This window comes from Bos indicus x Bos taurus, chromosome 12, assembly GCF_003369695.1.
Source record: "Bos indicus x Bos taurus breed Angus x Brahman F1 hybrid chromosome 12, Bos_hybrid_MaternalHap_v2.0, whole genome shotgun sequence".
NCBI classification, from domain to species: Eukaryota; Metazoa; Chordata; class Mammalia; order Artiodactyla; family Bovidae; genus Bos; species Bos indicus x Bos taurus.
The window spans coordinates 12,956,995-12,979,176 of record NC_040087.1 but is presented as its reverse complement, the minus strand read 5'-3'; the positions used below and the strand labels follow the sequence as shown (position 1 = coordinate 12,979,176).

Here is a 22,182-nt window from a genome sequence, read left to right as displayed (position 1 = left end):
TCATGCACTGGAGAAGGAAAGGGCAACCCACTCCAGTGTTCTTGCCTGGGAAATTTCACAGGCAGAGGAGCCTGGCAGGCTACAGTCCATGGGGTCACAGAGGTGGAAACAACTGAGCATACACACACACACACACACACAGTTTCTCAAAAATTAATATAAAGGGATGAAAATGATCTTAAGCAACATCCTCACTACCCAGATGCCTTTTGGAACTTGTATTATTTGTTCTGTGTATTGGTGTCTGCTAGTGAATGGAATTATGATTGAAATGGGAAAATATAATGCAAAATGACAGTTAAATTTAATTAAGAAATTAACACATAATCATGTTTCAAAATATCCTGGACCAGGTAAATACATCCAAAAATCTCACAGAAGACAAAGAAGATGAAATTAAGGGTCTGTGCCAGGTAAATTTCATTACAAAAATTTAAATGAATACAATTCACATATCCACGTAGAGAAATAAGGAGGAGTAACTGAACTGCTAAACAAAGAAAAATACCAAAACTCCCAATAAAAAAAGTCAGGCATTTTTTCAGCCATTTGGAGGCTTTCTCCCATCTCTGAGTATTTCAAAGAGACGGACAACAAACAACAGAAATCAGAAAAATATACACAGAAAGTGATACATGCAATGGAGAAAATGAAGCGACCAGAGAATTCACGTGTGTTTATACAATGAAAGCAACAAATTAGTGAACAGAGGAAGCTTCACTGAAAAGGTGACTTTTGGGTGGCGAAAAATAGGAAGAAAGTGTAGTCATGTCAGTATTTAAGGAGAAACCATTGTGGGCAGAGGCAACAAATCCGAAGCCCCTAAGGCAAGCGTGTATAAACTGCTGTGCCCACAAACACTCAGGAGGCCAGCACGCACAAAGAAAGGAGAGAAGGAGGAACAGAAAATGAGGGCAGAGAAGCAACATGGACAGCAGGTTGCGTCAGGCCTTAGCATCAGCAAAAGGACTTCAGTTTTTCTGAGTGCGATAAACCATGTGTTTTAAGAGGCCTAAGACTTCATACGTACAATTCTAAAATGGTTATTAGTTGTCATGCTGAGAAAAGACATGTCAAAGACAGAGGCAATGATGAGCTAGGAGTCATTTAAAATAATCCAGGAAGGAGATTGTGATAGCTTGGACCGAAGTGATTAGCCATGCAGTTGGGGGGAAGTGGTCAGATTCTGGATATATTCTGAAGATAAAGCCAATAAGATTTGTTGAGAGACTGGATGTGAGGTATAAAGGAAAGAGAAGATGAACGAAGAAAATGTGGTATGCATGTACAATGGAATATTATTCACCCATAAAGAGAAGGAAATTCTAGCATTTGTGACAACATGGATGAACCTGGAGGATGTGTTCAACTCTTTGTGATCCCATGGACTGTAGTTCACTAGGCCTCTCTGTCCATGGAATTCTTAGGCAAGAATACTGGAGTGGGTTGTCATTCCCTTCTCCACGGGATCTTCCTGACCCAGGGATCAAACCCAGGACTCCTGCATTGCAGGTGGATTCTTTATTGTCTGAGTCACGAAGGAAGCCATAACACAAAATGAAATAAAGTCAGACACAGAAGGACAAATTACTGATTGACCTCACATATATATGTAGAATCTAAAAAAAAGTCAAACTCATAGAAGCAGAGAGTAGAACAGTGATTAGTGGGTGAAATGGGGTAATGTGGGTCAAAATTCCTGTTAGATGAATAAGTTTTACACTTGAAATTTGCTGAAAGAGGAAACTTGAGTGTTCTCACACATATATACACACAGAAAGTAACAATGTGATGGACATGACAAATGTGTTGATTAGCCTGAATTATGGTAATCATTGCCAGTCCAGTACTCTTGCCTGGAAAATCCCATGGACGGAGGAGCCTGGTAGGCTGCAGTCCATGGGGTCGCTAAGAGTCGGACATGACTGAGCGACTTCACTTTCACTTTTCACTTTCATGCATTGGAGAGGGAAATGGCAACCCATTCCAGTGTTCTTGCCTGGAGAACCCCAGGGACGGCGGAGCCTATGGGCTGCCGTCTACGGGGTGGCACAGAGTCAGACACGACTGAAGCGACTTAGCAGCAGCAGCATGGTAATCATTTCACAATGTATATGTCTACGAAATCATCATGTTGTAAACCATACATACACACAGTTTTTATTTGCCAATTATACTTTAATACAGCTTGGGGAAAGACGTCAACGTTATTGCCTTAAACAACTGGAAGAATGGAGTTGCCTTTTGCTGGAAAGTCTGTAGGAGGAAGTGGGGCAGAGGGAAGGGCTGTCATAAGCTCCCTTCTGGTCTTGCTTTTCTAAAAACATGCCACCCTGAGTTTGATAAATTAAACCTGAGCAAAGCTGTACATGAATTCCTAACACCTGGGGAAGAAAGGGTCTCATCTACTAATGGAAAAGAAGAATGAGCAGGTTGTCTCAAACTGCATTCTTCGTTATCTGGCAGTGGTTCAATTCTCAAGGGTTAATCACAAGCAAATCACTTTCTGCTGAACTCGGTGTTTTATGTGGCCTCATTACTTGGTTCAATTTCTCCAAAGAAAGCTCTTTGAATTTAAACAACAGCAAGTGGAAAGGAGAAAAAAGGGAAGAAATAAGAAAGACTGCTGGCAAATCAGCAGAATTGGAGAAAGAGGTATTGCACATGCAGATCAAAAGAAGGAGAGGATTTATATTCCAGAAAGAGGGGCAGACATGATACAAAGACATTTAGGAAGAGAATTTTTATTTTTATTTTTTTACAATTATCCTTCCCTAAAATTTCAAGCTGACATGAATTTCACAGATTTTGGCATCTAAATTGGACCAATCCACATTAATCTACCTGGCCCTTACCATTACATTGCCCAAAACAAATACACCTGCACTTTACTCAAAACACCAATTCTGTAACTAACTGAAGTGAAAAACTTAACCGAAGTAAAAGAGAAAAAACAATGCTAGTGACATCTTACTTGCTCAATGTTAAAGTCACTTGTTTTAAACCAGAGGCAAGCATTCATTTCTACAGCATGACTAGAGAGGAAATAAAAGGGCAAAACAGAAACAAATCAAAACAACAACATCCGGAAGCAAAGACAGTCAGAAACAAAACCCTAGGCTCACGCCAAGCGAGTGCTTCTCCACTCTCTAATGTAACTGACAACAAGTTCCCCAAACTTAAATCCTTGCTGTAACTTGTGAGAAAGTGCTGCTGTGCATTCATTCAGGGACCTAATGATACGAACCTTGTCTCTAGTAACACAAGCAGGTATTCTTTGGTCACATTAAATGTGACTAGTCAGAAAGTCCTGTCTCAGTACCAGCCTAGTCCTGGTGGCCCTGCAGAGCATCAGGAGCCCCTGGGCTCATCATAGGTTTGCCAAACCAAGCTGCACGTTCGGCTTCAAGTTCTCAAACCCAAGGATACTGTGATGGTTCATTTTATGTGTCAATTTTACGTGTCAGGTCAGTCCATTAAATCCCAAGCCAGGTGTTGGCATATTGGTATTTTGTACCAATGTCAGGCTGACATCTATATTCAGCTGACTTTATTAAGGAAAGGGGTTTCTTTGATCATGCAAGTGGCCTCATCCAATCAGTTGAAAGGCCTTAAGATGAAAAACTGAGATTTCCCTGGGGAAGTAGAAATTCTACTCAAGAATGAGCTGCCGTCTGAAGGTTTCCACCCTGTGGGCCTGCCCTACAGATTTTAAACTTGCCAGCTCCCACAACTAGGTAAGCTGATTCCTTTAGAAGTAATACAAACAACTTAGCTCAGTTTCTTCGGAGAACCCTGAATGATACGTATTTCTGCTGTGTTTCAGAACCAGAAAATACTGCTTTTAGGCATAACCCTTGACTCATTCAAGATAAATAAATGTTGAATTTGTGACATTTAATCTGGGTGCTGACTACAAACCAGGCACTGTACTAGGGGTAGAGATACAGATTAATAAGATCATCTCACAAAGGTTACAAACTGATTCACAATCTCAAAACAAAACATGTGAGTTCTCAAAAACTATTTATTTATTCATAAATTTATCTAATTTCTTTTAGAACTTATTAGACTTTTTTCACCACTGCATGTAAAGATAGCATTAGTGACCATAGCCGCTAACACATCAGGATGTCAGATAGATATATATATACATCAGTTCAGTTCGGTCGCTCAGTCATGTCTGACTCTGAGACCCCATGAATCGCAGCACGCCAGGCCTCCCTGTCCATCACCAACTCTCGCAGTCTACCCACCCATGTCCATTGAGTCGGTGATGCCATCCAACCATCTCATCCTCTGTTGTACCCTTCTCCTCCTGCCCTCAATCTTTCCCAGCATCAGGGTCTTTTCAAATGAGTTAGCTCTCCGCATTAGGTGGCCAAATTATTGGAGTTTCAACTTCAACATCAGTCCTTCCAATGAACACCCAGGACTGATCTCATTTAGGATGGACTGGTTGGATCTCCTTGCAGTCCAAGGGACCCTAAGAGTCTTCTCCAACACCACAGTTCAAAAGCATCAATTCTTTGGTGCTCAGCTTTCTTTATAGTCCAACTCTCACATCCATACATGACCACTGAAAAAACCACAGCCTTGACTAGATGGATCTTTGTTGGCAAAGTAACATCTCTGCTTTTTAATATGCTATCTAGGTTGGTCATAATTTTCCTTCCAATGAATAAGCATCTTTTAATTTCATGGCTGCAATCACCATCTGTAGTGATTTTGGAGCCCAAAAAAATAAAGTCAGCCACTGTGTCCACTGTTTTCCCGTCTATTTCCCATGAAGTAATGGGACCGGATGCCATGATCTTCGTTTTCTGAATGTTGAATTTTAAGCCAACTTTTTCACTCTTTTTCACTTTCATCAAGAGGCTCTTTAGTTCTTCACTTTCTGCCATAAAGGTGGTGTCATCTGCGTATCTAAGGTTATTGATATTTCTCCCGGCAATCTTGATTCCAGCTTGTGTTTCTTTCAGCCCAGCATTTCTCATGATGTACTCTGCAGATAAGTTAAATAAGCAGGGTGACAATATACAGCCTTGACGTACTCCTTTTCCTATTTGGAACCAGTCTGTTGTTCCATGTCCAGTTCTAACTGTTGCTTCCTGACCTGCATACAAATTTCTCAAGAGGCAGATCAGGTGGTCTGGTATTCCCATCTCTTTCAGAATTTTCCACAGTTTATTGTGATCCACACAGTCAAAGGCTTTGGCATAGTCAATAAAGCAGAAATAGATGTTTTTCTGGAACTCTCTTGCTTTTTCGATGATCCAGAGGATGTTGGCAATTTGATCTCTGGTTCCTCTGCCTTTTCTAAATCCAGCTTGCACATCTGGAAGTTCACGGTTCACATATTGCTGAAGCCTGGCTTGGAGAATTTTGAGCATTACTTTACTAGCATGTGAGATGAGTGCAATTGTGCGGTAGTTTGAGCATTTTTTGGCATTGCCTTTCTTTGGATTGGAATGAAAACTGACCTTTTCCAGTCCTGTGGCCACTCCTGAGTTTTCCAAATTTGCTGGCATATTGAGTGCAGCACTTTCATAGCATCACCTTTTAGGATTTGAAATAGCTCAACTGGAATTCCATCACCTCCACTAGCTTTGTTCGTAGTGATGATTCCTAAGGCCTACTTGACTTCACATTCCAGGATGTCTGGCTCTAGGTGAGTGATCACACCATCGTGATGATCTGGGTTGTGAAGATCTTTTTTGTACAGTTCTTCTGTGTATTCTTGCCACTTCTTCTTAATATCTTCTGCTTTTGTTAGGTCCATACCATTTCTGTCCTTTATTGACCCCATCTTGGCATGAAATGTTCCCTTGGTATCTCTAATTTTCTTGAAGAGATCTCTAGTCTTTCCCATTCTATTGTTTTCCTCTATTTCTTTGCATTGATTGCTGAGGAAGGCTTTCATATCTCTCCTTGTTATTCTTTGGAACTCTGCATTCAAATGGGTATATCTTTCCTTTTTTCCTTTGCTGTTTCACTTCCCTTCTTTTCACAGCTATTTGTAAGGCCTCCTCAGACAGCCATTTTGCATTTTTGCATTTCTTTTTCTTGGGGATGGTCTTGATTCCTGTCTCCTGTACAATGTCACGAACCTCCGTCGATAGTTCATCAGGCACTCTATCAGATCTAGTCCCTTAAATCTATTTTTATACATCAGTTACTAAATAGCAAAAAAAAAAAAATGAACTACTCTAGATAGGCAGCAGCATCAAGTAAACTTCCAAATATGAAAGAAATCAATGCCAGTGGCTGTTGAATCCCCCTCCTCTATTCAAACTCCCACGTCTCTACATCCCAGTTTATTTGTCTACTGTGATCCCAGATTACAACTTCATAACTTGTCTCCTTTACTGAACTGTGAGCCTCCAGAGAGCAGGAAGCAAGCGTTATTCATTTTTGTATTCCTAGAATATATGATGGGTTAAATAAAAGTTAGTGTCAACTGACTGAATGAATCAATGTGTGGGTAGATGGCCCCTAGACAGATGGCCAGTTGCTAAGGACTCTGCTTCTGTATCATAGATGGCTTCTGAGAAGAGTCAAGATAAAACTGAGGGATAGGATACAGGTGAGGATAGGAAAAGGAAGGATACAGGCGAGAACAAAGGTTAGAAGCTGGGAAACCTGAATCTTGATTCAGATTCTGCCCTAACTCACTGTGACCTTGCTGCTGCTACAGCTGCTGTTTAGTCATTAAGTCATGTGTGACTTAATGCAACTCCATGGACTGTATCAGGCTCCCCTGTCCATGGGATTTCCCAAGCAAGAATACTTGAGTGGGTTGCCATTTCCTTCTCCAGGGGAATCTTGACCCAGGCATCGAATCCACACTTCTTGCTTGGCAAGTGGATTCCTTACCACTGAGCCACTTGAGAAGCCCCACCATGACCTTAGGTCTTTGCAACTGAATATACATGTGTGTTAGAGGGCAGAGGTCATCTACAGAATATGTTAAATACAGATTATACCAGTAACCTGTGAAATATTTCAAATATCAGGACAACTTATAAAATATAAGGTCAACGTCCATCTATCTAACAACAGGAATCATCTCAAGATGATAACCCTAAGCAGACAGGCCAAAAAGGGACAAACCAAATTCTAATTAGAAAAATTAAATGAGAATGATACTGAAAGATGACTGCAGTGTTTGGAAGATATGTTAGGAAGTAAGAACTCAGGCAGGCTTTGCATCCATGCTCGTTCCTCCTGACACCAGATGTGTCAAGTCTATCAGTGAGAGGAGTTCTTTGGCCTGAAGCTTCAGATATACCCACTCTCAAGAGCTTGGTCTTCTGAGCAATTCAAGGTTCATTTAGTTCCAGGGCTTCCCTGATAGCTCAGTTGGTAAGGAATCTGCCTGCAATGCAGGAGACCCCGGTTTGATTCCTGGGTTGGGAAGATCTGCTGGAGAAGGGGTAGGATACCCACTCCAGTATTCTTGGGCTTCCCTTGTGGCTCAGTGGGTAAAGACCTGGGTTCGATCACTGGGTTGGGAAGACCCCCTGGAGAAGGGAAAGGCTACTTACTCCAGTATTCTGGCCTGGAGAATTCCATGGACTATACAGTCCATGGGCTCGCACAGAGTCGAACATGACTGAGCGATTTTCACACACATACACACATACATATACTGAAATTAGTTTAACTTGTTCATCACTGCTATTTTATTCAATGGCCCTAAATTTAACTCTTTCAAGTTTAGGGAGTTTCCCTAATTCTACTTTCTAAAATTTGGAGAAAGGAGACTTTTTTAGCCCATTGATATCCTGTATCATTTTATTATTGTACTTCCATTAGATTACTTTTGTCCAGTAACTTCCTGAATTGAGTTCTACACTATTCCTAAATTCTAAACGAAGTTCTAAACTATTTTAGCCTGCCTTCAAGTGAGCCTTCCCTGTCTCTCTTCCTCTCACACAATCACACACTTCTGCCAATTCACCTGTTTATTGTCTCTTTCTGGAAACCGTTTCTATCTGACTTTTGAAAGGTGCAAACAGAAGTACACATGATATGCTAGGAACAGAGACATTATACTTTTATACAAAAAAAGTTTCTGTTTTATTTTTAATAGTTTCCTTAAGCTGTCCAATGTTTTGTTGGCATTTCTAGAGTTCTAGAAATAACAGAAAATATCTAGTCAAAACCCACTCTACTTCCTTCCTTTTATGCAGGTCCTAAATAGTCATATGCCATGTCTAAGATGTAGCAATGATCATCAGTGTCTGCCCTGGGGCTGGAACACAGGTACCCTAATCCCAGACACAGCCTAGGTCTTCAAGCAACAATTAAAAACTACTTCCACACTCTTTTAATAGACTATAAAAATCATTCAATTATGTTTACAGTGTGAGTTCATACTCAAAGAAACATCCCTATCTGACTTCAGTGCCTGTTCACAAAAGCCTTAAAAAGTCTTGCACAACCACTTACTGGGTAGTTTTATAAACTACCTAGAGAAAATAGTGTCAATTATCTAATGTCAAACTAGACCCTAGCACTGGTTCTTGATGTCCCCATTGCTTACAATTCCCCCCCCCACCCCACAAAATGTTACCTTCCCTCATCCTCCAACAGGAAGTTGTATGTCCAAAAGTCCTACATTTAAAATAAAACCAACCAGTTTGTTAAGTATGAAAGTACAATTACCAGTACCTCCTTCAACTTCTGGGTAGGGCCATGTGGCAATCTGTCACAGTCCAGTATAAAGGCCATTAATAAAGAGAGGCATCCATTTAGCTAATAACTCAAAGCCTTACAGGTTGTCAAGGGAGTGGTTCAATGAACATTCTCAAACTGATGCTGCAAATTCAAGTTGGGACAGTCTGTTAATTTCATCCTAGGAATCAACAGCCTTAAACATATTCATGTCATTAGGTTAAGAAAACAGAGAGGTGCATAAAAACATCTACATGAGAATATGCATCACTGCATTATTTGTAATATATAAAACTGGAAACAATTTGAATACCCAACAATAGAATAGTTAAATAAACAAAGGCATATCAAAAATGTGCACCCACAATTAAATAATATATTGAGGAATGTTTACAGACCATGGTAGAGAATAAAAGTTACAAGACAGAAGGGTCAGCATATACACCAGGAAAAAAAAAAATGGAATCCTATAAACCAAAACATTTAACAGTAGTTATATATTCTTATTACCTTTTTTCACTGAAACAAAGACTTTGTATCACAGACTTTGCAATTCAGAGAAATATGGTTTGAATTGCTCTCTACATGTCTGCAATGTAACCCTGAACAAGTTACTTAACCTCTATACTAGCGTTTCATGCTCTGTGCACAATCCTCTGTCATGTCGGACTCTCTGCAACTCCATGTACTGTAGCCCACCAGGCTCCTCTGTCCATGGGATTATCCTGGTAAGAATACTGGAGTGGGTTGCCGTTTCCTTCTCCAGGGATACCAGTGTTTCTTCATCTGTAAAATGAGGTTAATAATAACCTACCTCTCGGGTTGCTCTGAGTTTTTATGAATTAGGACATATATATACATCAATTCTTCAAGAAAATCAGAGATACCAAAGGAACATTTCATGCAAAGATGGGCTCGATAAAGGACAGAAATGGTATGGACCTAACAGAAGCAGAAGATATTAAGGAGAGATGGCAAGAATACACAGAAGAACTGTACAAAAAAGAGCTTCACGACCCAGATAATCACAATGGTGTGATCACTCACCTAGAGCCAGACATCCTGGAATGTGAAGTCAAGTGGGCCTTAGAAAGCATCACTACGAACAAAGCTAGTGGAGGTGATGGAATTCCAGTTGAGCTATTCCAAATCCTGAAAGATGATGCTGTCAAAGTGCTGCACTCAATATGCCAGCAAATCTGGAAAACTCAGCAGTGGCCACAGGACTGGAAAAGGTCAGTGTTCATTCCAATCCCAAAGAATGCTCAAACTACCACACAATTGCACTCATCTCACACGCTAGCAAAGTAATGCTCAAAATTCTCCAAGCCAGGCTTCAGCAATATGCGAAGCGTGAATTTCCTGATGTTCAAGCTGGTTTTAGAAAAGGCAGAGGAACCAGAGATCAAATTGCCAACATCCTCTGGATCATAGAAAAAGCAAGAGAGTTCCAAAAAAGCATCTATTTCTGCTTTATTGACTATGCCAAAGCCTTTGACTGTGTGGATCACAAGAAACTGTGGAAAATTCTGAAAGAGATGGGAATACCAGACCACCTGATCTGCCTCTTGAGAAATCTGTATGCAGGTCAGGAAGCAACAGTTAGAACTGGACATGGAACAACAGACTGGTTCCAGATAGGAAAAGGAGTTCGTCAAGGCTATATATTGTCACCCTGCTTATTTAACTTATATGCAGAGTACATCATGAGAAACGCTGGGCTGAAAGAAACACAAGCTGGAATCAAGATTGCCGGGAGAAATATCAATAACCTCAGATATGCAGATGACACCACCTTTATGGCAGAAAGTGAAGAACTAAAGAGCCTCTTGATGAAAGTGAAAATGGAGAGTGAAAAAGTTGGCTTAAAGCTCAACATTCAGAAAACGAAGATCATGGCATCCGGTCACATCACTTCATGGGAAATAGATGGGGAAACAGTGGAAACAGTGTCACACTTTATTTTTCTGGGCTCCAAAATCACTACAGATGGTGCCTGCAGCCATGAAATTAAAAGACGCTTACTCCTTGGAAGGAAAGTTATGACCAACCTAGATAGCATATTCACAAGCAGAGACATTACTATTACTTTGCCAACAAAGGTTCGTCTAGTCAAGGCTATGGTTTTTCCTGTGGTCATGTATGGATGTGAGAGTTGGACTGTGAAGACGGCTGAGTGCCGAAGAATTGATGCTTTTGAACTGTGGTGTTGGAGAAGACTCTTGAGAGTCCCTTGGACTGCAAGGAGATCCAACCAGTCCATTCTGAAGGAGATCAGCCCTGGGATTTCTTGGGAAGGAATGATGCTAAAGCTGAAAGTCCAGTACTTTGGCCGCTTCACGCGAAGAGTTGACTCATTGGAAAAGACTCTGATGCTGGGAGGGATTGGGGGCAAGAGGAGAAGGGGACGACAGAGGATGAGATGGCTGGATGGCATCGCTGACTCAATGGACGTGAGTCTCAGGGAACTCTGGGAGTTGGTGATGGACAGGGAGGCCTGGCGTGCTGTGATTCATGGGGTCGCAAAGAGTCGGACACAACTGAGCGACTGATCTGATCTGATACGTCACCTCGTATTTTTACATGCGGTAAACATTCAATAAATGGTAGCTATTTCAATTACTATATGATATTATACAATCGTTTCTTTTAAAATCAGGGGAAAAAATAAAGGTTATTAAAAAAGAAAAATCTTGGGATGAGCCCACCAGTCAGTGGTGCGCTAAGTTGCTTCAGTCGTGTCCAACTCTTTGCGACCCCATGGACCAGAGCTCACCAGGCTCCTCCATCCATGGGATTCTCTAGGCAAGAATACTGGAGTGGTTGCCAAGGGGTTTATTAATAATAACTAACTTCTCCAGTCAGAAAACCCTCTGACCTGTCTACTATAAAATAAACTTTAAAAACAAATTCTTCAATAAAAACAAATACACCTGATCTTTGGTATCTCCCTTTTGATCCTTGAGAAGTTAATCCCTTAATTTTATCCCTCCCCTGACTGTAAGAGTGATGGCTGTGTCTCCTGCTAGCACCACCCCCGTCATGTACTCTTAGTCTTTTATTATGCCCACTTTGAATTCCCTGGCCAGTAGTCCTTAAACTCTTTCTTTTGGTTTACCTGCAACACCTTGCAATTTGCTTATTCTTTTTTCTTGGGAAATCAACATTTTCTGAAAGCTACTTTTACTCCTTTACAATAGGGTCTTTTAGTTTAAGGCCATAATTTCTGAAAGTAGCAATGCTTTTAGCTTAAGTTTCATAATACAGTATTATTTTCTTCCTTTTTGAGTTGAGATGAAATGAAATTAATTCTGTTTTGAAATTTAAGAATTTTTAAACACATCTTGAAGCTTCTGAAGGCTCTAAAAATTACCCCCCAAACCAAGACTGTATATCATTTTTTGGAACTGAATTTCATCAATTTCTGATTTCTAAATGATGGAACAGTAAAAAATATGTACAACAAAAAGTAAAAACAGGAAAAAATATGGTAATGTAAAACAGTCAAGGACTTTTAAAGTTAAAGTTGGTTTCATATCCTAGTCTGGTCACTTGCTAGCTCTATGACCTTGAGAGAGTTAATTGACCACTTTGATCCTTAGTTTTCTTATGAGTAAAATGACAAAAAGTAGTATCTAACTTCACTGGTTATTATGAGAAGTGGAAAAATATAACAGTGTTTGATTAATAGCCTTCACTAAAAAGTTAGTTCATTTCCTCCCTATTTGTTTGCATATTATGAACTCAATACATTCATAGCATTAATTTTTATCTCAATTGTATATATTCAATGATCAAAAATAAAAATTATTATTAATATATGGGGGCAGGAGACAGGTATGAAAATTTGTACCTTATTAAAGGTTGAAAAGATTGAGAAGCATTGTTTAAGGAGAAACAAACTCAGAAAAAAGTTTATTAATTATATTAAGAAAGATTATTAATAAAGAAAAGACTTTAGAAGATCCCACATGGTCACACTTTTTGTTCTGGCTAAAAGTGATTTTATACTATAAGCACCTGAGACAAATCCTCCACAAAATCTCAGTTAAAAAAACTTTATCATATTGATAGAATATAGACAATAAGCAGTGCCAGAAATAGATACACTGACACTTAAAAATGAGAGTACAGCAGTCAACAACTCTAAGCTGTTTCTAAACAGTAGAATATCACAAGTTTTCTAAAACGGAAGGAATGAATGAGTTATGCCAAGTGGGAATATAAATAAGGTATCAACAAATTTGGTATCAACTCCAATACCTTGGCCACCTGATGCAAAGAGCCTACTCACCGGAAAAGACCCTGACACTGGGAAAAATTGAGGGCAGGAGGAGAAGGGGGTGACAGAGGATGAGATGACTGGATGGCACCATCGACTCAGTAGACATGAGTTTGAGTAAACTCTGGGAGACAGTGAAGGACAGGGAAGCCTGGCGTGCTGCAGTCCATGGGGTTGCAAAGTCAGACACAACTTAGCGACTGAACAACGTAGTGTTAGGCACTCAGTCGTGTCCGACTCTTTGCAATTCCACGGACGGTAGCCCCCCAGGCTCCTCTGTCCGTAGGATTCTCCAGGCAAGAATACTGGAGTGGGTTGCCATTTCCTTCTCCAGGGGATCTTCCTGACCCAGGGATCAAACTCAGGTGGCAGATTCTTTCCTGCTTGTGCCACCAGGGAAGTCCTTAACAACAACATGGCACTTACTAAAACTTCTACTTAAAATTCTCTGACAGGGGCCATAAGGTTCTCAAACCGAAACTACTACTCAGCCTTTTACAAAAGAGGTTTGCTGCCCTCCAACCTTGAGGGTGGCAGGGCTGGCTCACTCATCTCCCCGACACACCCAGCACACAGCTTCCACATACTTGGTGTTACAGAAGAACGATTAAACTGAAGCGCATCGACAGACTTTAAAAACAGAGTTGGAGACTAACTATGTTATCAGAAGTATCAAGCAATACAATTCCCAAAAGTTGAAAAGCAACATCAGAAGAAGTCAGAGTATATGTATACTCTGACTATACTTGACATTTAATACATGGTCTCTTTACCATTAAAAAAAATAATAATCAGAGAATCTCATTTATGACAGTCTTTTTTATTCATTATGTCCTCTAATCTTCCATTTTTCTTTCATCTAGTTGTTTCATTCCTCTGTTAATCATTAGGTAGAAATGTATAGAGCATAAACCATGCCTGGTAACACGTTGAGAACTGAGAGAGTAAAGATTTTTAAAACTGTCTTTGCCTGTAAAGAATATCTAATTTTAGTTTAAAAGACACATTTCCAAGAGAAGAAGCACTATTTAAATAATGCCAGCAAGTCAACAGGTGGGACAAGTCAGGTATCTGTTATCATCAACTAGTTTCAAATATTCACCAAAACACACACACACCGAGAAAAATTACTTTAAATGTTCCACTATCATGAATCAAAGCATTTCTGAGAACAGGGAAAACAGTGCACTCCAGCAAAGCCGCTGCTGCTGGTGGGCGAGAAGGGGATGGTGGAGCATAAAAATTGTGTACAAATTCCCTAAGGCATTTTATTCTTCCAAAACAGCATAAGCAGTAAATAACCTTCTAGATAAATATAAACTGCCTGAAAGTGTTATAAAATGCTAAAACTTCTATCCTGAGACTGCAACATTTAAGTTCAAGATAGATAATAGTTGTACCAGAGGGAAATAAAAGTAAAAAAGTATTCAGCCTCAAAAAAGTAGTTGTGATGGAGAAAGCAAAGATGGGAGACCAGTCACTCTCTGAAAGTTCACTTAGCATTTATTTATAAATACACACTTATTTAGCATCTATGCCAGGCCTTGTGCTAAATTCTGGGGAAAAGAGTAGTGAGCAAGACATATACAGACCCTTGTTCTCCCTTCGTTAACATAAAGGAGAAATCCACCAGAGAAAGAACACACTCATCAATATGTTGAACCCAAGGACTTCCTGGGTGGCCCAGAGGTTAGGAGCCCAGCTGCCAATGCAGGGGACATGACCCTGGGCCTGGTACGATCACAGGTGCCATGGGGCAACTGAGCCCATGTGCCAGAGCCCATGCTCTGCGACAACAGAAGCCACAGCAATGAGTAGCCAGCTTGCTGCAAGCAGAGAAACCCGCTCGCCACAACTAGAGAAAGCCCGCATGCAGCAACCAAGATCTAGTGCAGCCAAAAAATAAACTAAAATTTTAAAAAAGTATATGGAACTAAACATCCCTGTTTATTTATAAAGCCACTCAGTAGTAATAAAAGTTAACAGCTGTTCTTTAAATAAGCAACTAAGTGACTACCATGGTCAACTGTAATGCCAATCACAGAAGCAGGTGAGTTCTTACCCTTGAGACTTCACAACGCAGGTGCTTATACAAAAACAAATAATTTTGATATAAGAAATAATTTAATAAAAAACTGTATGACTTTCTAAGGAAGTACTGAGGATGAAACAACTTTATTCTACTAGGGGACTAGAGTCAGGCAAGGTGTCACATCAATAACCTGAGTCTTAAAAAATTAAAAGGAGTTTGGCAGGCAAAGAATTTCAGATGAGGAGAAAACTACAGTAGGTAAAGTCACAGCTCAGGGTACAAACAGAGAATGGAAAATGGGGCTGGGTAACTCAGTTTATTTAGGGGTCAGTTCATGAAGACTCCTGTAGATCACAATGGTATATTTATACAATTTAAACAGTTACCACGGAAGTTTGTTGTTGTTTACTCGCTACGTCATGTCCGATTCTTTGCAACCCCATGAACTGTAGCCCACCAGGCTCCTCTGTCCGTGGGATTTTCCAGGCAAGAATACTGGAGTGGGCTGTCATTTCCTTCTCCAGGGATAGAACTCACGTCTCCTGCATTGGTAGGCGGGTTCCTTCTTACCACTGAGCCACCGTGGAAACCCATGGAAAGTTTGGACCTTGGTAAATTAATAAAAAGGACCTTGGTAAAATAATTTAAAAAATTTATAGTCCTATAATTAGGCCTGAAGTATAGAAAAATAACTGATAGCAGTGTGACGTTTAAAACTATAAAGGATCAGAGCAAAAAGACCTGTTTTTAAAAGGCTATTACAACAGGCCAGGGTAGAGATGATAAAAACCAATAGTGAGAAGAGAGAAAAAGGAATTACAGAATAAGTATCTTTATGGACTGAAGATATCTTGATGGAGGTAAAAGAGAAAGAATGATGATGGCATTATTCAAGGTAGGCGACAGACAAGAATTGCCATGTATGGAGAGGGGATGTAATGAACTACACTTCAGATAAGCTGAATCTTGTATTTTTATTTGTAGGATAAAATAAACTCCTTCCATTCCACAATAACAATTACTCATTCAACAGTTTATTTTTGAAGTGCTTACCATGTATCAGGTACCATTACAAATGCTGGAAATACAGCAAAGTCCCTGTCCATGGAGCTTACATTTTAGCCTCCTCTTACAATACAGTGACAGGAACACTATTCTACAGGAAAAGGAACAGCAAGGAAATAGGGCAAGGCTGAAAATATGGGCATATAATAGACAATCCATATGGTTTCTTCAAAGTGAAGCTTCAAGGCAAATATTTTAAATTCAAATTGCAATTGAAAAACAAAAGTGGTCTTTTTTGGGTAATGAATAAGCAGCTGATAATTTTCATGTTTGATATGTTTTGATTTTCATGTATCAGTTTTGCTTGCACAGAAACATATGTGGCTAATTTTCTTAAAAGGGTGTGTATGTGTGTGTGTGTGTGTGTGTTCAGTCTTATCTGACTCTTTGTGACCCCATGGACTATAGCCTGCCAGGCTCCTCTGTCCACGGAATTCTCCAGGTAAGAATACTGGAGTGGGTTGGCATTTCCTTCTCCAGGGGATCTTCCTGATCCAGGGCACCAAGGGGACCAAGGGACAGAAGCCATGTCTCCTAGTGGCTCCTGCATTGGCAGGCAGATTCTTTACCGTTGAGCCACCCGGGAAGCTAGCTACACCAGCCCAACAACACTAGGAGGAATGCTCTTTGGGAAAGTACTAAAATTAAAAGGCTACCACATCATACAAACTGAGCATGGTTCAAACTGCTTCAAAGATTGTTAATATTCTTCTCTAAAATCTAAAGTTTCCTTTCTACTTGTCCATGAGAAGCAGCTTTGCTAAAACAAAGTTGACTGTGACCTCTGATTATGAAATATTTAATTGTAAGATATTTTATTCAAAGTATTACACAGGTGTTTCTGCCTATATGTTAATCTTTTTAATCTCTCAAACAGGCTAGTGAACATGAATTCTTAATCCCCAAGCTTATCTGAGACAGAACTATATATGACTACAGATACACATTTCAAAAACTTTAAAATAAGTTGCATCCTTTTAAAAAATGATATGAAAAATGTCTTCAATTCCTTGACAAACACTTTATTTTCTACTATTTTCAATGAGATGAGTGAATGCATCCCATACCTAAGTTATCTGTTCTTTGTTACACCACCTTTTGTCACCTTCCCATCACTCTCAGGACCTCTGAGTTCCCCCAAGGTTACTACTACCAACTTTCTTATCTTTTACCTCATCACGGGTCACTGCCTGCACCAATGATTCCCTACAAAAGCAGAAAAGACCCTTAGGGGCCTTCTGAAAATCTGTGAGGACATTTTGGTTGTCACGATAAGGGATAGGAAGGCGGGTATTTGATGGATGGGAACTCTTGATCCTAGCAGTCCTAAAATGCATGAGACATCACTGGACAACGAACTGGATCCCTTAAGGTTTCAAAAGACTCCACTGGACACTGAGTAGGTGAAAAGCCTGCGTACGACCATCTTAGTCTAGGACTTTACTACATATAACATTTGTGTTAGTGAAGACTGAATTTTCCAGAAGTGCAGCTACCATGTAGACTGAAGAAAGATTCCACGGTTTAACCAAAACTTGTTCACAACTTGGGAGAAATTAGTTTGTTGATGACAATGGCACTTACGGTATTTGAACTGCCTGTGTAGTACATCTGAAATCAGCCTGCATTTTTGCAATCACACTCACAATGATTTCTGTGGCCTGGTGCAATATGCCAGCAACTGATCAGTACTTCACTGTGTCTTCTAATGTAATCATACTTGAGCACTTACATATTTAAATAGCAGACATGTCATTTTCTAATAAAATACTTATTGCACCTTTATGCTTCAACTAGAGCAGTAGACTGCTTTTTAAAAATTATGTTTATGGGTATTTTTTATTGACTATATATCTTTAGGATATTACAGGAGACTTTCATATTCGTTATAAAAAGGAGACACTGGGCTAGAAAGGTTTAGAATCACTGGCCTACACATTAGCCTCCACGTGCCTGGACTACTGAAGATGTCTCCTGACTGACAGCTTAGATTCTCTACATGCCTTTTCCAAAGTATCTACAGTTAAAAAAAAAAAAAAAAAATCACCATTATTATTTCTATCTCCAAAATACCACAGGGTTCCAATTGCCTTGCAAATCAGTCCAGGACTGAGATTTTTACAATTCTCCATAAAGAGATGAGCTCTACCCAACCTAATATCTTATCTGCTTTATATCACAGATAGAACATTCCATTCTGAAAGGCTTATTTCTGGGAACTATAATCAATATTTTGTAATAACCTATAAGGGGAAAGAATCTAATATATATGTATATATATATATATATATTTATCTCAATCACTTTGCTATGTACCTGAAATGAGCACAACACTGTAAATCAACTACAATTTTCTTTTTAAAGTTGAATAATGAAAAAAAAGAAAGAAAGAAAGCCTTATTTCTAAGGAGTCAGCAAGTCACAGTAGAAAGAGTGTTAGGGGACTTCCCTGATGGTCCAGTGGCTAAGAGTTCACGCTCCCAATGTAGGGGGCCCTGGTTCAATGCCTGGTCAGGGAACTAGATCCCTCATGCCACAACTAAGAGTTTGTCGCAACTAAAACCCAGCACAACCAAATAAATAACAGAGAGCGTTAGGATTTAGAACCTAGGTCTGCCACTTATTAGGTGAAATACCCTGGATGAGTTACCACTTTCTGAGTCTCTGTCTCCTCATTTAAGTGACAACTGAGAAGGACCTTGCTCACAGGGTTGCGGTGTGGCATGAATCAGACACAGCAAGAACTCAAAGAGTTTGCTACGTCAAACCTTTATCTGTTTTGTTCATTTACTCATTCCAAGGATGATACCTGGTAGGTATCCAGCAGTGGTCAAGAAATGTCTGTTGAATGAAAGCATATTGTTTTCTGAAACTTTTCCAGCCCATCTGACTCTGTTCCAGAAATTTATCAGTTAATCAGGTAAGAATAAGTTGCGTGTTCTTTCGTGCATGCTAAGCTGCTTCACTCTTTGCGACCCCATGGACTGTAGCCTGCCAGGCTCCTCTGTGCATGGGATTCTCCAGGCAAGAATACTGGAGTGGGTTGCCATGCACTCCTGCAGGGCATCTTCCCAACCTAAGGATCTAACTGGTCTCTAGCGTCCCCCACATCAGCAGATGGTTTCTTTACCACTAGCGCCACCTGGGAAGCCGCACAAATTGAGTGTTTACTAGAACAAAAGGGCTTCCCTCAGTTGGTAAAGAATCCTTCAGTTAGTAAAGAATCTGCCTGCAATGCAGGAGACCAGGGTTCAATTCCTGGGTCGGGAAGATCCTCTGGAGAAGGAAATGGCAACCCACTCCAGTATTCTTGCCTGGAGAATCCCATGGACAGAGGAGCCTAGCAGGCTACAGTCCATGGGATTGTAAGAGTCGGACACAACTTATCGACTAAAGCACCACCACAGAAGAAAATACCCAGGCTCTGCTCTTAAGAAACAAAAAAACTCTGGAAAATGACAGGGCAACATAAAAGACGTCACAAGACTGTGTATGACTAATCAACCAACAGTAAGGACATTAAGTGCAGTGTATCTAAGGGCAAGACACATTACTGTGGGTGGGATCAGGATGGAATGTGATGTGAATAAGAGATAAAAGAGTCAAGTTTCCAGATTTTTCTCCAATTAATCCATTCTTCTCACACATAGCCTGAGAGAACTTTACAGTAGCCCAAACCTGTCTCTCCCCTAAAGCTCATCAAAATGGTACCAATGTTCTCAGCATTCACCTACCTATTTATGTGTTGCTTACCAGAAGCTTCCATGTCCTGGTACCCACCATAGGAGAAGAGCACAGATTAATAGAGTAGCCACTAACTACAGGTGGCAACTGAGTACATGAAATGTGTCTAAACTGAAAGATCCTGAAAGTGTAAGTTTCACTGGATTTCAAAGACTTAGTACCAAAAAAAAAAAAAGTAAAACATCTCATTAATAATGTTTATTTGATTTCACGTCAAGACATCACTGTGGACATACAGGATTAAATAAAAACACATTGTTAAAATTAAATCCACCTACTTATTTTTCACTTTTTAATATGGCTACAAAAAATCCGTATATAATGGGCTTCCCTTATAGCTCAGTTGGTAAAGAATCTGCCTGCAATGCAGAAGACCACGGTTCGATTCCTAGGTCGGGAAGATCCCCTGGAGAAGGAAATGGCAACCCACTTCAGTATTCTTGCCTGGAAAATCCCATGGACAGAGGAGCCTGGCGGGTTACAGTCCATGGGGTCCCAAGAGTCGGACAAGACTTAGCGACTTAACTACTAGGGAAAATCTGAGAACACGTATGTGGTGGACTTCCCAGGTGGTCCAGTGGCTGAGAATCTGAGGTCCCAATGCCGGGGACACAGGTTCCAATCCCTGGTCAGGGGACTAGACCCCACGTTCCACAACTAAAGAGTTCACACGCTGCAACTAAAAACCCCGCGTGCCTCAACGTGCCACAACTAAGACCCGGACCAACCGAAACAAAAAGGAACAAAAACACGTGTGGCTCGCAGTATGTTGATACTGGACAGTTTCTTTTCCCAGCTCTACAATTCAGCCTGAAGAGACCCCTTGCTATGAGCCCTGTGTCCCCTGAGCTACGACTTTGTAGGTACTACTGCTGGCATCTGAAACACTTTTCCCTCCTCACCGAGTTTGCTGCTACTCAATCTTCAGATCTTAGCTTCACACCGAAGGTTACACCGCTCTCTCCAAGAAGCCTCCCCTGGCCTCTCACCCTCGAGCCCCGACAGACTGGCCTGGGGTCTCCACCTAGGATGCGAGCATCCATCCCACAGCTCGTCACACAGCAACTGCTCGCCTGGTGCTGGTCCGTCTCCCCGAGAAGAGGGGAAGCGCCTTGAGGGACCAGAGAGTCTCCCAACACGCCGACTCGTCGACGCGGGGCACAGAGCAGCACGAACGCTGAATGAACGAGGGGTGGGTCAGAATGGATGAACAGCCGGGACGACCCCGGTTCGGGGGTAAAGGGGCGCAGAGGGGCGCGGGCAGGGCCTGCGGGGCTCCAGGGGGCGCCAGCGGGCGTGCCCGGGCAGCTCGGAGCGGCAGAACGGCGGCAGCTCCGGTTAAGACTCACCAGCCCGCGGTCGAGGTCGGCGTCCGACGGCTGGGCGGGGGGCTGCAAGGACCCGGAATAGCGCAGGCCATCGCCGGCAGGCGCGACGCCGACCCGGGCAGCCATGGCGGCGCGGCTCGGGACCCTCGGAGCGCCGCGGTGCCTACGGGGCGGCCGCAGGGACAAACTAGTGAGGCCGGGACGCGCTCGCGGGTTTCACCTACGCCACGCCCGCCTCGCTGGTGGAGGCCGCGGCCCCAGGGTATCTCGTTCGCACCCAGCTTGTGCCATCAAGTCGTTTGTTTCCCATTTGCAGACCTCCGGGGACAAAGCCCGAGGAGCTTCCTCCCCGCATCCTTACAATCTGATGTTAGATCTGGTGTTGAGCCACACGAGGAGACATCCTGAGATCTCAGTGCAGTGACTGAAGTTCCCCGAAAGTCCCTAAGACCCACACCATACCCGCTCCCCTACACACACACCTCAACTACTGATGATACTTCTGTTTAAAACCACAATTCTCCCATCCACGAGGGCAATCGAAGTGACCATCTGTTTATTCCACCCCTTCCCCCCGTAGGACTGACTGTATTTAAAGTGAAATTACAAAGAATCTTGTTTTATCTTCCACCCCACAAATGGTTTTGCGCTGACTTGAATATAGAGAGACCCACTTTGTTATTGTCCATCCTAAAGGAAATCAGTCCTGAGTGTTCATTGGAAGGACTGATGCTGAAGCTGAAACTCCAATACTTCGGCCACCTGATGCAAAGAGCTGACTCATTGGAAAAGACCCTGATGCTGGGAAAGATTGAAGGCATGAGGAGAAAGGGACGACAGAGGATGAGATGGTTGGATGGCATCACCAACTCAATGGACATGAGTTTGGGTGGATTCCAGGAGTTGGTGATGGACAGGGAGGGAGGCCTTATGTGCTGCAGTCCATGGGGTCGCCAAGAGTAGGACACAACTGAGTAACTCAACTGAGAGTGTGGGCCATAGCAGAGTGAGGGCGAGTGAGGCTGTGAAATGTGTGGTTAGTGGCTGGTTAA

At 41.5% G+C, this 22,182-nt stretch overlaps 1 protein-coding gene across 1 annotated transcript in view; it reads right to left on the bottom strand.

Annotated features, from left to right (window-relative positions):
- Positions 1-21,295, bottom strand: part of DNAJC15 (DnaJ heat shock protein family (Hsp40) member C15) — an 84,077-nt gene extending 62,782 nt beyond the window's left edge. The window contains exon 1 of the mRNA XM_027557159.1: positions 21,152-21,295. Coding sequence (XP_027412960.1) covers positions 21,152-21,256 — 105 coding nt within the window. The 5' untranslated portion in view covers positions 21,257-21,295. The remainder of the gene's footprint in view (positions 1-21,151) is intronic.
- Between the last annotated feature and the right edge of the window lie 887 nt (positions 21,296-22,182).